At 27.7% G+C, this 18,235-nt stretch overlaps 3 protein-coding genes across 3 annotated transcripts; all 3 read right to left on the bottom strand.

Moving 5' to 3' along the window:
* Nucleotides 1-6,213: 6,213 nt before the first annotated feature.
* LOC137829532 (heavy metal-associated isoprenylated plant protein 39-like) lies at nucleotides 6,214-7,112 on the bottom strand. Its single transcript, XM_068636352.1, has 3 exons — nucleotides 6,988-7,112; nucleotides 6,762-6,837; nucleotides 6,214-6,619 (listed from the first exon to the last, which is right to left on the bottom strand). Exons 1-3 carry the CDS (start codon nucleotides 6,991-6,993, stop codon nucleotides 6,321-6,323), a joined length of 381 nt encoding a protein of 126 aa, XP_068492453.1. The 5' UTR covers nucleotides 6,994-7,112; the 3' UTR covers nucleotides 6,214-6,320.
* A 2,541-nt stretch (nucleotides 7,113-9,653) lies between these two features.
* Nucleotides 9,654-10,918, bottom strand: LOC137829531 (heavy metal-associated isoprenylated plant protein 39-like). The gene is made up of 3 exons (XM_068636351.1): nucleotides 10,725-10,918; nucleotides 10,491-10,566; nucleotides 9,654-10,222 (listed from the first exon to the last, which is right to left on the bottom strand). The coding sequence occupies exons 1-3, from the start codon at nucleotides 10,728-10,730 to the stop codon at nucleotides 9,894-9,896; spliced, it is 411 nt and encodes a 136-aa protein (XP_068492452.1). The 5' UTR covers nucleotides 10,731-10,918; the 3' UTR covers nucleotides 9,654-9,893.
* A 1,549-nt stretch (nucleotides 10,919-12,467) lies between these two features.
* Nucleotides 12,468-13,675, bottom strand: LOC137829529 (heavy metal-associated isoprenylated plant protein 39-like). The gene is made up of 3 exons (XM_068636350.1): nucleotides 13,545-13,675; nucleotides 13,310-13,385; nucleotides 12,468-13,042 (listed from the first exon to the last, which is right to left on the bottom strand). The coding sequence occupies exons 1-3, from the start codon at nucleotides 13,548-13,550 to the stop codon at nucleotides 12,714-12,716; spliced, it is 411 nt and encodes a 136-aa protein (XP_068492451.1). The 5' UTR covers nucleotides 13,551-13,675; the 3' UTR covers nucleotides 12,468-12,713.
* Nucleotides 13,676-18,235: the final 4,560 nt, after the last annotated feature.

The following is an 18,235-nucleotide window of genomic DNA, read 5'->3' as shown; positions in this document are numbered from 1 at the left end:
GAACTTATAATCCAAAATTTGATGATCAAGTTCATTCAATGATTCTAAGTTCATTCTATATCAGACACAATCAAAATGGAGTTATATATGTTACATTTATTATTGTTGAGAAAAAGAAGTTGATTTTTTGTTTATTTATTTTTAATGGGAAAAAAAAACTTTATTGAGAGTGGTCATATAGAAATGCTTTGGGAAAATATGAAATCATATTTAAAATCATATAATGGCATAATTAAGAACTATTATTCATGCAATCAGGATTGTTTTAGGTGGTGTAACATCTATGTTGCTTAATAGGAGGTCAATGACATATAGTAAAAGAAGCTAAATCTATGAATATGTTCTTCAGTGCATTGAGAAATTGTCTTAATGCACTTATATGGAATATTGCAGATGTGTCATCTTGTGACTCAAAACTTACTACGTTATTATGTGTTTCAGTTGGAAAATGTCAGTTTCTCTTGAAGATCACATTCAGTAAGTATAAGAATTCATGTTTTTTTTAATTTCTTTTATTACTATTACTACATTTAAATTAAAAAAATTATTGCATGGTATGTACTAAATGGTTGCTTGTAAAAACACACTCATATTCTGGACTAGTCACATTTTCCTCCATAAGAAAATGGAAAAGAGGTTCAATAATTAAAGAATAATTTTGTTATGTATTCAATTTGCATGTATAGAACATGTGGTGAAGTTTGGGACACTTTGGGTATTGTAGTAATCTAACAATTAAGAATAAGTTTCTCACTTAGTCTTAATATTTTTAATTTGTCATTAAATCTTTAAGATGATCTTATGTTTCATTTATTAGAAATAACCTCTTTTAGATCATAATAGATATCATGATAAAAATGCCAGAGCAACGTGTGAGTGATGTTGCTGTTACAATGTTTGTTTTATCTCATAGATGACATAACCATCCATTTACTATTTAAAAAGAGAATTAATCTCTCCATTGGTTACTTTAATTCACTTTCTTCATTCCCTTAGTTGTTTCTCCATCACCACCCTAATAATTTATTAAGCAAATCCAAACCATATTATGTGGCCTTCAACATCTCATTATACCAGCTTAACATTACTTAATAGGAATCTTTTCAATTGGACCATTTAAATAAATCATGCATTTAACCTAGACAGATCCAATTAATCTGACCCTTGTCTTCAACATTATTGAAGGAGAGTCAATAAATAAGCAAAGATATGGTAAATGAACAATCTAAAACTATGCTTAAAAAAGTGCAATTCTTATGCATGAAATAAACTAAGATCTCTCTTTGTCCTCATATGAGTTTGCTTTCACATGTAATAAATAAACACTCATTGTTTACATACATGCATGTGATCTTCCTTTGATCACTGCGTACTGAAGAAGGTGCCGATATTGACCAACTGTATCATACAACTTGCACCTATGATTAATTAAATCCTAAAGTGAGTTTAAGATTTTAAATTACATGAAATGTTGTTAAGATTTCATTATGCAACCACTGTGTTAGATTTTATTTTATTTAAAGAAAGTTGAGATAAAATAACTCAACGACTGGAAGTAGAATATTCAGATGAAGGATATGCATGTTAGTCTTTGTACGTCAAGCTTGAAATCACTCGTGATCTATCTGTTACAGTCAGAAATGAAATTAGAAGATAATTATTTGCATAGACAAATTAGGAAAATAATTATTCTTTTCATAAAAATGCAGACACATAATTTTCCTAGTTATATTTATTCGTAAAATATATTATTTGCTGTAAAATTATTAATTCAAATAAATCAACTCTTACAAGAGTAGACATAATTCTAGTATTGATCAATTCCCCTAGATTGATTAACGATGTAGGATTGATTGATAATATTGTGAGATTAATTAATAAACTTTTTGAATTGGTCAACTTTTTTTAAAGAGAAAGGATATGTAGAGAGAGCTGTTAGTGAAGATCCAAAACATTTTAAATATAACTCTGTCTTATGACTAAAATTTACGAGTAATGATAAATTTTATCTGCATTTTGAGGAGAGTTTTGAGTAAATGATAAACGAGAAAAAAAAGACAGAAGAGAAGGTGGAGAAAAAAAGTGATGGCTATAGGGAGAAGGAAATGAAATCCAAATGAGATGGAAGAGAACTTTAATATATATATATATATATATATATATAGTTTTTTTGAAAAATAATAAAATTAATTAATTCTATTTTAACAATAAAATGGCACTTACTCTAATAGGAACTATATTGGTGGATTGTTTCTATAGTTTTTCTATTGTGAGATAATATTTTAAAAATTCCGCTATTAATTTATTTTTTAAAACGAAAAAGTACTATAAAAATCATGAAATAGAAACTAATATTTAGAGACCAAAATAATTAGTTGCAATAGTAACTAAATTAGAGACCATTTTAGAAACTAAATAAAAAATTGGTTTCTAAATTAGTTTCTATTATTGTTAAATATTTTCTAAATTAATGTCTATTATTGTTAAATAGTTTCTAAGTTGGTATGTAATTAGCAACCGAGGTTTTAGAGACCAAATTTAGAAACTAAATAATTGGTAGTTAAAACCTTGGTTGCTAATTAAATACCAATTTAGAAACTATTTAACAATAATAGAAATTAATTTAGAAACCAATTTTTTATTTAGTTTCTAAAATGATTTTTAATTTAATTACTATTACAACTAATTATTTTGATTTCTATTTCATGATTTTCTTGTAGTGAGGTATCATATATTTAGGACTGCTTTCTTGATTCATAACTAAAAAAATTTGATATCATGATCAAAATTTGTCAATAATACTGAAATTCCGTCGTTAAATATAAATTATTGATATTTTTAGATTGAAACTATAACATATTCATTTTTATTAACTTGATTTAATTTTATATATTAGTGTAATTCACAACAAGAAAGTTTTGCGTGTAAATTCATAACTCGTGTTAATATTTTTATTCTGAAGAACAAGTAATAAATTTGTAACATTTAAATATTATAAAAAAGACTCATATTTTTTATTTGTCACGTTATTATAAAAGAACTAATATTTATTGTCTACTATAACTTTTTGTCGATGATAAATCTTTCGAAATAAATTCAATTGAAGAAATTCGTTACCAATGAATAAGATATTTTTAACATATTAAAAATTTGTAACTTTTTGTCAGTAGAATAATGTATTATTTTGACAAAGTATTCTAATATAGTTAAATTAGCTTTCATTGAAAGCTATAATTAATTTACATATAATTTGGTCTCTGACAATTTTGATGTCGATGTACTTATGTACTTAAATATTGTTCTTTAAGTATAATATTAGTATTTGTTAGTTTAATTTTTCGCAATATCATGTAACTACTTGAAATTATTTGCAATTATTAGTTGAGATGTATAAAAATCTATTTCATAAAATAACACCATATATTACAGCAGTTATTGACTAAAACCGATCGATATAATAAATAAAAAATGACATTATATCATATCAGTTGCTTAAAACAAATAATATAATATGTCCTTCAACAAATTTTTCATTATATTTACAAGACACGTACTATATTGGTTATAGTCATACTCAATTTAATATTACTTGATTTTGCATCATTTCAATAACCAATGTAAAAACTAACAAACTTATTTTATAAGTAACATCTATACGAGATCGAAATGTAAATATTCATAAATAATTGATGTGAAATATTTTTTGAAGTAATGAAACTAAATGATACTTAATTAAGTTAATTAAGGTGACTTTCAAAGTTTTTTGTAATTGGTTTACGATAAAAAGAATTATACTAGTTATGTAAATTAATTATCATAATATATATATATATATATATATATCGATAATGTAAATGTTTTTTTTAGTATTTTTTTAAGCTTTATAATAATTACATTAAAATCGGTATATTTTGAATTAGTTGACAATGTTATATTTTTAACTTTTTTTATCAACAAATAATAAATAAAATGAGACATTTTAAGAATGTTCAAACTCTTATACAGACACTTAAAAGGTATTCCAACATTTATACAAAAATGACCATAACTAACCTGCTCAACACTTGACCTATATACAATTTTCAAGCTCTACAAACCACCCAACAAATCCTTAATAATGAAAGTGAATGGTATGTCATATCAAAAGAAAACATCAACTACCATATCAAGATCCTTATACTATCTTTAAACAAAAGAGGATAAAAGACAATACAAGCAAAACATCTTCTAAGATTACCAAAAGTCCACAAACACACATGTACAAATCAAAAACCCTCACCCACAAACAAGTCTCACAAAAACTCATTCACACTTAAATTCATTTTCTTAAAACCTAAAAATCCTACCTTCCTCATCAAGTCTCAACAACTATCTATCACGATAAGTCAAATTTTTAAGTAATACAATATATAATACGAGACTAACTCTATCGTGACTTATGATTTTATTTATTTATTTATAGCAATAAATATATATATATATATATATACTAAAATTTTCCATTAGTATACATAAATTGTTTTTTATTTTACTTCTAGTAATATTTTTAAATTATAATATAAAATTCATAAAGGATGCAGATTTAAAAAAATTAAAATATAGTGGAAAAAAAGAAAAGACAAAAAAAAAGAAACTAATTGGTAATGGAAAGAAACTCCCATGTAGATTTTAAAAAAGTTACCGCTTTTAAAGACAATTAGATTATAAGCATTTAAAAGGTTTGATTCTATATAATTCTTTTTATTACAACATATAGTAAATAAAATAATTAGTTTTTATTTTATTTTCATATAATAAACAACATTTAGAAAATAAAAATTATATATATAGATATATAGATATATAATTATAAGAAAATATAATAAAAAATGCGGCAAACAGACGCACATGCAATCATGAATGTATTTTTACTAATATTAAAGAAAATAATATATGTATAATTAATGGTATATTTTCTTATGTTATCTTTTAATTAATAAATGATTACTTATGGTAATATTTTAAGTAGTAATAATAATTTTAAAACTCATATAAAGAAGTAGACATCTTACGTTGAACGTCACTTTAAGAACCGATATATGATGTAAAGAGTTATTTTATTCTATGTTAATTAATTATGTGATGTAAAAAGTTCTTTTTACATTGGTAAGAAGAATTCAATGTAAATTAGTTTTCTTTTACATCAGTATCGTATGTATTTAACGTAATAAGTAAGAAAAAAAATTAAAAGAAAAACTTTTTATATTAATTGATGAAAAAAATCTCTCACACAGTATAAATATGAATTACGTACCGGTCGGCAAAATGTAATGCATCTTAACTATTAATTATGATGGTGGAGAGGGATAAGATACATACTGGTTTCATAATTCAATTAAATGGAAAATGGACGTTAAGAATATTATTATTAAAAAGTGAATTTTAAATTTAATTTAATTTTATAAAATAAAGATTAACACTTAGTTATATAGAATAAAATGTCTCAATATTTAATCGTGAAATCTTCAACAATAGTAATAGTATGGTTGCTGAACAAAAATAGTTACGCGATCTGACATAATAAGAGTAGGAGGTTGCGACAATGGTGGGATGTTGCGGTGGTACAAGTGGTGGTTGTGGCGGTGCGGTGGGTGTTGCAACAGTGAACGTTAGGTGCTATAACGGGGTGGTGGGAGCTGCAATAACAATGTGTATATAGCACTTTTCAATTTTATTTAAATTAAAATATTACTTCTCTTAAATATCGTTACTTATAGTTATTTATTTAAATTAATTTTATATATTGCAGTTATAATATTAACTATTTCAAATTTAAGTTAAATATTTTGAACAAAATACTCACACTCAGAGTAGAATGTTCACTATAATTTTAATTTTATTGGAATTTATCTTTTTATGTTTAATTATCTTTAGGAAAAAAGGTGGAGGGTACTGTTATTTATTACATTTGTTCGTTTACATTTAGATATTTAGTTATTCATGTATACTAGTAAACAGCATTATACGCTATATTTATTTTCCAGTTGAAGACGCTATATATCATGAGTTTAGATTTATAATTATTCGATTAATACTTTCTTATTTTTCTTCAGTTTAAGAAAATTTATCATGAACAATAAAATAGATATAAAATTATTTATATTGTAATAATTAATGAGAATTACGCCATTATAACTGGATCTCTTCTTCTCAAAGATATTATCAACAGCAAAATAAGAGGGAGAAATGAAGCTGATATTCAAATGCACCACTGCAACTTCGAACAACCATGTACTTTTGTACACTTATTTTCTGTTGAGTTGGCGTGATCTGAAATGAACTTAGCAAATGACACACGCATTAGGATTCTCTTCCACATAACTTGTGTAATGATAATGATTATGGTAGTTTTCGTAGGTCTTCAAAATATCAGCAATATTCTGAGTTTGATCGTTATTCTTCTTCTCTGGCTGGTTCTTCTCCTCTTTTTTCTTTTCCTTGTTCTCTACCTTCGCTGCTCCATAAGAGATTATCTCGGTGTAACACACCTTCCTCAGCTTCTCCACCACAACCACAGCGTCCATGTCTCCAATTAAGGTTAATTTCTGCTCCTTCATTTCCAATGACACGGATTCAACTCCTGCCATAATAACAATCACCTTCAAATCATTACATAAAACAAAGTTTGGTTCTGGCCATGTTATGTAACCTACACATGTTTTTCTCTCTCTTTCTTTCCTTGTTTGGGTGAGTACTTACAAGAGATTGAAATTGAAATTCACCTGAAATTTTGGAGACTGCCTTCATGGCTTTTTTCTTAATTTTGTCATCCGGTAGTTCCACCTTTAGCACAACTTTCTGTGATAGAGTAAAAACACAGAAAACTGTTATGACTTGGTCACTTTGAACCCTTATAACAAGTTGCAAGAATGAAAACATTATGAAACTAGCTGATGAAGATAAAGATAATAGTTGGTGAAAAGTAGATAAAAGTTTACAAATTCTCACATTCATTGACGCAGCGTTGAAGGTTGCTAAGGAAAAGCAAAGAAGAGTGTTGGTGTGAAGAAGCTACAAGCAAGATGATTTTGTTTGAAAGTACATGAGTTCACTCACTGGAGCTCTAGTTGAAGATATTTAAAGAAAAAAATCAACACAAAGAGAGAAAAGAGAGAGAGAAAGTCAACTAAGAGTTTGATGATTCTCAGTATAATACTTCCCCACTTACGATGTCTCGTTATGAGTTACTGGAATTTATTAAATATCGAACGGGACTTTATAAAATTTTGTAATTTTTAATAGATTTCAACTTATAATAAAAATTATTTTAATTTTTTATTATTAAATAGAGGTGCAAATGAATCTAAATGAAGTATTGATTTTGGTTTGTATGGAAAAAATAAAGTTGAGTGAGTTTGTTCATCTCATTTATAATATCTTATTTTTATAAGAATTTTCTTTAATTTTTTAACTCTATGAATTTATCATATAATATTTTAATACTAGATATAATGTATGAATACAAATATGTATTAAACATGTGTTAATATAATGTAAAACTTAAAATTTACTTATTTAAATAATAGAATAAAGTATCATGCTTGCTTGATTTTGTTCATTCCATTAAACTTATTGCCCAACCATTAATAAATAATTCAACTCTTTTATTGTGTTAGTTATTACTTTAATGTTTCTTTTGTTATATAATTTTATTATTTTTCTTTCCACCTAAACGGATTTTTTTTTTACTTTTTCGTATTTATTTCAATCCATCCAAATAATTTATCTTTCTACTTTATTTCTTTTTTACTATCCATCCTTCCTATTTCATTTATAATTAAGATAATATTAATCAATTTCTATTATATTAATTATATTTAAAAAATATCAAAGGACAAATGAAAAGAAACCGATAGAAGTATGAAATAATTTAACAATTGGTTCAAAAAATGGTATAGAAAAACTTCACACTATTAAAAAATTATTTATTAAAATAAAATAAATTGTTGCTTATAATAATAATGTCACCTCATATAGATAAGAAACTACACTTTTTAATATATATGTAATAGTTTATGTAAGTTACATTAGATAAGTTCTGAAAATGTTATAAATGATTATCATTATCATATTTAAGATTATAATTAATCTTAACGAACATTAGTGTATATATATATATATAAATAAAATATTATAAAGTTACAACTTTTCATGCTACTACACAAAATATGTTTATTAGGATGGGCCAAAAAGAGGCATTAACCATAAAAAACGGACGCAATACTGTAACTATTGTGGGCTTAACGTTAATGGAAATTTCTAAGCTAATGTGCTCGACCTAAAAATATTGCGGTGAGGGCGACGCGCATTGGTGTTTTTTCTGCGTAGGTGAAACCTACAAGGAGGTGACGCAATTTTTAAACTAGCGTGGGTTTGACCTAGGTGTTGTTCACACAAAATGATATTTATTTAAAGGAGTATGGGCTTAGCCTTCGAGAGGTGTCCACACATTTTTAAAAAAGCGTGAACTTAATCTACGTGAGTGTCACACATTTTTAAAGAAGCGAAGACTTAGTCCATGTGAGTGTCACACAATTTTTAAATTAGCGTGTGCTAAGTTTTCATATTTATATATATATATATATATATATATATATATATATATATATATATACTTAAAGTTACAACCTTTCATGCACTAAAATGTCTTTAAGGATTCATTGGATTCCTCCACAGAATGCCACACTCTATCACACACAATGGATTTGTAGGAAAAGTTTATTGGAGTTTGTGAGTGATATGATAGATTTGAAAGATTTTTTAATTTTTTTAAAATGTTAAAAATATATATTTACAAATTTACCCTTATTTTACTAATTAAAAAATAAAATAAAATATAATTTTGTATAGATTTTAGTTAATTTTTCTTTTTAAATAAAAAAATTGTAATATTTATAATCGTAAAAATCATACAAAATAGAAACACAATAAATTTTAATATATTAAAACAAAATTAATCCATAATATATCTAGATATAACAAATACTATTATTTTATATTTATATTTTATTAAATTATAATATTATTATATAAATTTATTTTTTATTATAAATAATTATTTTATTTATATTAATAATATTATTAAATATTTTAATAATATAAATTTATTTAATACTTAATACTATTTTATTTATATTATATTATATATTTGGACAGTTGTAGAGGAGGATAAAATTGTAATTAAAAAAAGTGACCGGTCTTTCTTATTCTTTCTGGACATTTCAGAAGGGAACGTTTTTTCCCATTTCCCGCTTTTTTTTCATTCCAAATAAGTGGAATCAAACACAAAATTTCTTGCCATTTTAATGTGCGTAAAGAGTATCTTCCTAAATACAAAGAGAGGCTAACGCTATGCTTTTTTGGTTGAATTAAAAACAAATATTTGGAAATAAAATATTAAACTCCATTCTTTTGTTTGTTTTTGTTTGTTTCAAAGGAAAAGTATCACACTGCATTTGATACTTTATTTGGTAACTGATATTTTAATGTGTGGATCAATTTATCTCATGCATGTAATTAATAGTTGAATCTTAAGACCATGTCAATGACATGTGTGAAACTGTTACCTAAAACGAAAAACATTAACATAACTGTTAATATTAAAAGAAACACAATTATAATGAAAATACCCCTCAAATTTACTGAATTTCGATTTTTTCTTAGTTTATACACATAAATAAGATATCAAGATTCTGCAGAAGCTTTTTGTATGAAACCAACAAAATTTAATCATTTACATCATGATACCTTCATTGACTTGGTCAGCTATCCCTCATTAGAAGAAACAGGAAAAAGATAAATACAATATTTTTCTTTTGTATTCACTTTTTAAATCCAACTTATTTATAATAAAATTAGACAATGACACAGCCATTAGGATCCTCTTCCACACTTACGGCACTGTAATATGGATTGTATTGTGGTTTCATCTGATAATAATATGGATATGCTTCATGGAACTTGAGTGGATCTACAACCATTTCTTTTGCAGAATCTTTCTTCACATCTTCCTTCTTTTTATCATCCTTTTTAGGTTCTTCCTTCTTTTCCTCTTTTGCCGGTCCAACAGAAACTATTTCTGTGTGACAAAACTTCCTTAGCTTGGCAACTACTTGTACAGGATCAATGTCCCCTGTTAAGGTCAATTTCTTGTCTTTCATGTCCACCGAAACTGACTCCACACCTACAACAGTATTTCAATCACAATTTTAGTATATCACCAAATATCAATGAATCATTCATACTATATTCTTTGGACTTTATTTTTTGAAACAAAAACCAGTTTCAGTCAAGCTAATTCACTGAATTGAGTGAAAGAATAGCAGCTCTGCTGTATTACAATATTTTCTTTTATTGTTTTTCCCCTTTATCTTTTCATTTTTCATTAGAGCATTGAAAGAAGAGAAGATAAAGAGATGAGGAAGTTCAGTAATTGAAATTTAATTGAATACCTGAAATGCCAGAGACAGCCTTCATAGCTTTCTGCTTGATTTTGTCTTCATGTACATCCACCTTCAACACAACTTTCTGTTACAGCAAAAATCAAACAGTTGTTAGGACTACTCAACACTCTAAGTTTGGAAGTTGATTTAGACCATAAACGATCAAAACAAAACAGAGACTGAACTTGGAGTATGAAGTGTGAATATCTAAGAAGAATTAAGAGGTGAAATTGGAACACTAACCTTCATTGTTATTGAAGTTTGTGAGAGTGAAGATAGAAGAGGGAGTGTTAGTGCAAATTGGTAGAGAGTGAAGGAGAAGATAGGTGGATGAGGAAAAGATGGTTTTGAAATTTGAAGTTGTGAAATGAAGATAAGGTTGAGGAAGATTTATAGTAGTTTATGGCGGCGACAGAGAGAGTGAAGTGAAGCCGAATAATTTGAAGGAAAAGAAAAGAAGGGATAATATTAGTTCGAGTTTGGATCCTGGAAGATTCCTTATGTTGACTATAGATGAAAGTTGTCGATGACGACGCCAACGTTCCCTACCACGTTCCTCTCCGCGTTAGCCCCACATTCAAATTTTCTTCATTTTGTATTTTAAAGCTACCAAACAGGTTCGATTCAAACCATATTTTTTATTTACAAATAATGAAATATTTTTCAATCTCTATAAATATGATTCACATTTTAACTTGTTTTTAAAATAAAGTGTTTTCATTTAGTATTGTATTAATTACGCCAAGAAATCGAAAAACAGAATATTAAAAGTTAAAATAATATAAATAAATAATAGAATAAAATAACATTCAATCACAGTCTAATAAATAGATTCAAAACTCTAAAATTATACTTAATAGCCGAAAGGTGTGAAAAGTAAAAGTTCAATTAAGTTAAAGCTCAACAACAACCACTATAAATAGGTAATATGTTTAATAGGTAGGTAGAGTGTTTTTATATGATAATCAAACAAACTGGTTCTCACTTTACCATCATTGCAGATACACACACCCACATTTGAGTGATCCTGGATCTAGAAGCCGAGAACTTGACCATATCCAATAGTTGAGTGATGGTCCGCTTCCAATAGTCGAGAACAAGTTAAAACCCATATAATAGAGTCCGAGCTAGCTAATCCAATAATCGAAAACCCAAGTCAACAGTAAAAATAAAAGACTGAGAAGCTGAGAGGAGAAGGAGTTAATTATTTCTAAAACCCAGTATAAGAATATTCCATCCAAATAATTTATCCAAGAAAGAAAAGCCGATACTGAACTACTCCACAGTGACAATAGCACCAAGAATCATGTGCTATTAGATTCAGTTCCACATTTCTGTAATAATAATAATAATAATAATAATAATAATAATAATAATAATAATAATGTGGTTGTCTTAAATCTTAAATTAATATAATATTATAATCACACAAAATTTATGTAAAATCAATCATCACTAGTGAAAATAATGCGCCGTAACATTTTTTAAATCAAGTTTAACTTTTTTATTAGATTTAAGGTATCAAATGTAAAAAAATCCGTTTTACATTGTTCACTTCATCCTCTTTATTAATGTTGTGTCACGACAAAACTCAAATTCGAATTTCTCTCTTCTTTGGTGACAGTGAAAGCTTGCATTTGCTGATTCTCCACTTTATGCATTTTTTTTGGCAAAGGTTTCTCTTGGATCAGAACGAAGGGTTTCTTAACCAATGCTGAATCTACGTAATTGAGTTTGGTGCTTGATAACTCCATTTTATTATAAATTTGAAAATATGGTCGATTTTAAGAATTTCAATTAGAGGCACATGGATGTCTCTGTTAAATAAATGTTTTATGTTCATTGTTGATTTTGGAATTTTGGACTTTAAAACCATGTCATTGAGATGTGTGAAACTTTTATTAGGATAATTTTGAAATTATGTTGTCCTCTAATTACGTAAACCGAAACACATTAACACAATTGTTAATATTGAATGATACACACTTATATTGAAAATACACTCAAATTTACTGAATTGCCAATTTTTTTCTGGTTCTTACATATAAATAAGATATCAAGATTCTGCAGAAGTTTCACGTAACAAAATCTAATCCCGTACATCATAATACCCTCACAGGCTTGGCCAGCTATCCCTAAGTTTAAGTCATTAGAAGAAACAAGGAAAAAATAAATACAATATTTTTCTTTTTATTCATTTTTTAAATCCAACTTAGTTATAATAATATAAAATTAGACAATGACACAGCCATTAGGATCCTCTTCCACACTTATAGCACTGTAATATGGATTGTACTGTGGTTTCATCTGATAATAATAGGCATAGGCTTGATGGAACTTGAGTGGATCTGCAACTATTTCTTTTGCAGAATCTTTCTTCACATCTTCCTTCTTTTTATCATCCTTTTTAGGTTCTTCCTTCTTTTCCTCTTTTGCCGGTCCAACAGAAACTATTTCTGTATGACAAAACTTCCTTAGCTTGGCAACTACTTGTACTGGATCAATGTCCCCTGTTAAGGTCAATTTCTTGTCTTTCATGTCCACCGAAACTGACTCCACACCTACAACAGTATTTCAATCACAATTTTAGTATATCACCAAATATCAATGAATCATTCATACTATATTCTTTGGACTTTATTTTTTGAAACAAATCCAGTTTCAGTCAAGCTAATTCACTGAATTGAGTGAAAGAATAGCAGCTCTGCTGTACTACAATATTTTCTTTTATTGTTTTTCCCCTTTATCTTTTCATTTTTCATTAGAGCATTGAAAGAAGAGAAGATAAAGAGATGAGGAAGTTCAGTAATTGAAATTTAATTGAATACCTGAAATGCCAGAGACAGCCTTCATAGCTTTCTGCTTGATTTTGTCTTCATGTACATCCACCTTCAACACAACTTTCTGTTACAGCAAAAATCAAACAGTTGTTAGGACTACTCAACACACTAACTTTGAAAGTTGATTTAGATCATAAACAATCAAAGCAAAACACAGACTGAATTACGAGTATCAAAGTGTGAATATCTGAAAATAATTATGAGCTGAAATTAAAACACTGACCTTCATTGTTATTGAAGTTTGTGAGAGCTGAGACAAAAGCAGAACTGTCGGTGAAAAATGCGAAAGGGAAAGGGAATTGAAAAGATATGTGAATAAGAAAGAGTTGGTTTTTCAATTTGAAAATTGTTGTGATATGAAGATAAGTTTGAGGAGTATTTATACAGTGGATGGTTGTGACTCGTGAGAGAAGCAGGACCAAGTCAAGTCTACGCAAATGGTTGGTTTGCTTTTTCTTTCCTAAGGTTTTGTTTGGATTAGAGAGTGGAAATGAGGAAGTCGATTTGAGATGATTTGAAGGAAAAGTGTGAAGAAAGTGAGGTTGTTTGGATTAAGGTAAATAGAGTAGAAAGTGTAGAGAAAGTTTATGAAAGTTTGTGAGTGAAGAGATAGATGTGATTGAAATTATATTTTTTAATTGATAAAATTATAAATTTACAAATTTATTTTTATATTAAAAAATTATTAAAAATTAATTGGATTGATTTATTTATAAATTAAATAACTTTATTATTTTTATCTTTATTTTTTATAATTAATATAATTATTATATATATTTTTATTTAAAAATATATATTTATTACTATTATTTATATTTATTCTTATAAATAATTAATTATGTTATTTTATAATAAATATTTTTTTACAGTTTTAATTATATGTTTATATTTGAATTATAATCTTATTTTAAATAAAAATAATAATAATTTTAGTTTAAAATAAAAAAACTAACCTAAACTATAAAGTAACTTTCGTTGCAATTCTCTCCAGGTGAAGAAAGTTTTAAACAGAAATTTTTTTCCTTTTTTTTGTGTTTTATATTATTTAATATTTCGTTTTTCTTTTCATTTTTTTTGTGTTTTATATTATTTAATATTTTGTTTTTCGTGTTTTACCTACAAACAGTAAATCAGCTCCTTTCTGCTTCCAGAAAAAAAGGAAGCCTAAGTCAAAAGTTTTGTTTCCTAGACTTTGTTTGGATTAGGGGTTGTAAGTGAGTGGAAAGTTGAGGGTGTGAGTGAGTGGAAGTGTGAAGAAAGTGTGAAGAAAGTTGAGGGTGTTTGGATTGAGGGATGTGTAAAGAAAGTTTATTGGAAAGTGTGAATAATATGATAGTTGTGAGAGTATTTTAATATATTTTGAATAGTATAAATGGTAAGATTACAAAATTACCCTTATATATAAATAAATAAGAAAATAAAATATTAATTAGTTTAAAGGAAATTTAAGTTAATTAAATTAATTAGTATTATATTATTTAATTTCTATTACATTATTTAAGTTAATCAAAATTTGTATTTCCATTCTATAAAAATAATAATTTTCAAATAAATAATTTTTATGTAAACTATGACAAATAAATTATATGTATTTTATGGTATGTGTACGTAAAATATCCAAAAACATAAAATATAGCATTCAAAATTTCTATTTCCATTAAGTAAAAATAATCATCAAATAAATAAATATATTTTTTTTATAAAGAATTAAATGTTCATAAAATAGTAACTATGTACACATAATATTACAAATTCTAATTTATTATGTAATCTTTTTCTGTTTTTTTTTATTAATACAATATTTGTTTATTAACATTGTTAAATCTTAAAAAAATCTTTTGTATATTTAATTTTTCCGTTTTTAAATTACTGCAATAATTTTTATAATCTTTTTAATAAAAGCATTTTAAAATAATAGATCTCTAATTTCAATCTATAATAAATTGAATTCAATTCATATCACAAAAATAACATATTCAAATTTCATGAAATTTTTACATTAATAATATACAATTTTAGATAATCAATTTTCCTAAACATTCACATCTAAAATTATAAACTAATTAACAAATACTTTAAAAATAATTAAAACAAATTTCATTCAAAATAAAATTGTCCAAAAAATCATTCAAAAATTAGTTCAAAAAATAGAAATCCAAAAATCTGGAAAATTAAGAAACATAATCGATTATCACCTCTGTGTAAATTACCACATAATCGATTATCCATATACCACACATAATCGATTATGCTTCAAGTGCAAAAAACACCATAATCGATTATTCCACCAATTTTTTTTACAGATAATATGTCGTGAGCATAATCGATTATCCACACATAATCGATTATGTTTCAAGTGCAAAAAACACCATAATCGATTATCCCACCAAATTTTTTTCCACATAATCGATTATGGCAGACGTAACGAAACTAAATTCACAGAAGCTTTGTGAACAAGTGAATTGTCTCTGTTTTGTGAGATGTCTCATGTGTTTGTTGCTGATGTGCATGCATGCTTTTGCTGAAAAGCTTCAAACAAAATACTTCCTCATGCATGGCCAGATACCTTCAAGTGAAGGGCACACATGACTTTTCTCTTATCCTACGTGGCACTCACTCCCTCACCCTCTCCTTTCTCTTCACTTATGAGAAGACCCTCATTTTGGCCAACTTTCTTCTCACCCTCACCCTCACCCTTACCCTCACCCTCACCCATCTACAAATCCAAATGGGGGTGGCACCCAACATCCGTCTGCGCCTACAGTGCCAACCCCAAAAGCAAACACCCCCTTAATGTCATATTTTGTACTCGCACAAAAGTTAAAAATGCTACTAGCTCGTTTACACTGTTTAATTTAATTTTGAAAGCACCTTTTTTTTTTATCTAACAGTTATAAATACTTTTTTAAAATTTTATTTTACTAGTTTGAATATCTTCAACTTGATCACCTTCACCGTCCATTTATCTATTATATCGTTCTTTAAAGAATGTTAAAAGCAGTGAAACTATTTTAAAAAGAAATCTTAATAATTGAAAAATATAGAAAAGACACGTAAATTCCAGTCTTTAAATTCCAGAACAGTATTTAAGTTTTTGAGCTGGTGTGACTTTTTCTTTAAATTTATTTTTGAACTTTATTGATAATTAACATATTTAAAATTTTATATAAATTGGGTTATAATTGTTTATTTGAAAATGTAGGGTAGGGTGAATAATGTAGGAGAAAGTATTGAACGAAAAAAAGGCGAGGAAAGTTTCGCAGAAAGCGTGACGTTAGTTCGTGTTAGGATCGATGGGTAAGAAAATGAGTTGAGACATCTTAATGATGAAGACGGCTTTCGTTGCATGTTCGTATCCGCGTCAATCCAATCATTCATAATATACCGTCACCATGACTGACAAGACTACAAGTATTTGCGTCACTATAAACAAATCTTAAAATTTATCTAAACTATTTCAAAATGTCAAACATTTTTTTTTTAAAATCGATTAATCAAAGATAGAAATAAGATATTTAATATTTTTAATTTTGGTTCAATTTAATCTTCAGTTTTTTTATTGAAGCATTGATGTTAGGAGAGTTATGAGGTGAAGAAGGAAAGAATTCTTCGTATATCACTGAAAATAATAATAATAATAACTTCATGCAAACTTATACGATATTTTTTAAATATTTATATAATTTATTTTTTAATTTTCAAATATAATTAAAAGTATAATGTAATTATTAAATATGTATCATTTTATATGTTATTATAATTTTTTTAAAAGATTTAAAATATAATTAAAAATAAAGTATTAAATATGTACAGTAAGAGAATTCTTTTATTTATTATTATAGATATATAAATTTTAAATATACTCATTGGGATCGTTGTGACGCTTCGTCTCCCGAGGTCCTTGGAGGCTATAAATAGCGGTCCCAACAATGCCGAGATATTGTGCTATCTCTTTGATATTTGCTTTGAGACCCGAGCGTTTCCTCGTCTTCTTGTTGTGTTTCGATGTTTCGGTTTTTTATAAGGTTAGTTATGTCTTCCTTGTCTCAGCCTACTTCTTCTTTTTCGGCTACTCCTTCTCCTATTCCCGTGCATCCCTCTTCTTCGTCTTCGAATTTGTCTTTCGGTTCCTCTACGACTGATTCCTTATCGGTCGGTGTGGTTGACGTACCGCACCCTGTAGAGATGGTCAGGGGAGACGATCCGGCCAATGTTATCGACCAGTCGGGATGCCCCTAGCAAGTCATCTCCCGAATGGATTTTGGTTGGGCAAATTCTAAGGTGACTGAGATCGCCTCCACCTTCTCAAACGAGGAATTTGTCGCCAAGTTTTTAGGGAGGTACACAATTCTGAAGGCGGATGCGCGTTCGAGTTTCTTTAGTGTTGAGCCCTGCTTGCAGACCGAGAACGTGCCCATGGGTCGGCCTGCTACTAGTTCCCCTTTTTTTCTACATGTACTCATGTCTTTTATCAGACTTGCATGTTTCTCTTCCTTTTGATAGTTTCACGATGGGTGTCCTTCGGACGCTCAACCTGGCGCCTACCCAACTTCACCCGAATACCTGGGCGTTCATCTAGGCCTTTCACTTAATATGTGACGTTCTTCATTTCCACCCTACACCTTCTTGTTCCCTCAGCTATTATACTTCTCACTCGGCCAACCCTGTTCTGTGGCCTTCACTGATCAGTCGGTCGGGTAATGTCATTTTCAATTCCTTCGCTACCTCTTATAAAAAATTCAAAGAGATATTTTTTAAAGTTTGTATTCAGGCCAAAGGCGACGTCTTATTTCTTTGATGAAACCGGTCGATCGAGGTTTCCCTTGTATTGGACCAAGAAGCCTCGTGACTTCAAGGAGTGGCCTCGACCGGGCGGGGGTATCGAAGAGCTAGAGATTCTCTCGCTCTTCGATA

This window comes from Phaseolus vulgaris, chromosome 7, assembly GCF_000499845.2.
Source record: "Phaseolus vulgaris cultivar G19833 chromosome 7, P. vulgaris v2.0, whole genome shotgun sequence".
Lineage (NCBI taxonomy): Eukaryota > Viridiplantae > Streptophyta > Magnoliopsida > Fabales > Fabaceae > Phaseolus > Phaseolus vulgaris.
The sequence above is the reverse complement of the archived record's forward strand: the minus strand, read 5'-3'. Positions and strand labels throughout refer to the sequence as shown.

Excerpts from the sequence above, each read along its gene's own strand:
- LOC137829532 (XM_068636352.1), bottom strand. Across the intron at positions 6,620-6,761 it reads GGCAGTCTCCAAAATTTCAG|GAGTTGAATCCGTGTCATTG; the intron begins GTGAATTTCAAT and ends TTATTATGGCAG.
- LOC137829531 (XM_068636351.1), bottom strand. Across the intron at positions 10,223-10,490 it reads GGCTGTCTCTGGCATTTCAG|GTGTGGAGTCAGTTTCGGTG; the intron begins GTATTCAATTAA and ends ATACTGTTGTAG.
- LOC137829529 (XM_068636350.1), bottom strand. Across the intron at positions 13,043-13,309 it reads GGCTGTCTCTGGCATTTCAG|GTGTGGAGTCAGTTTCGGTG; the intron begins GTATTCAATTAA and ends ATACTGTTGTAG.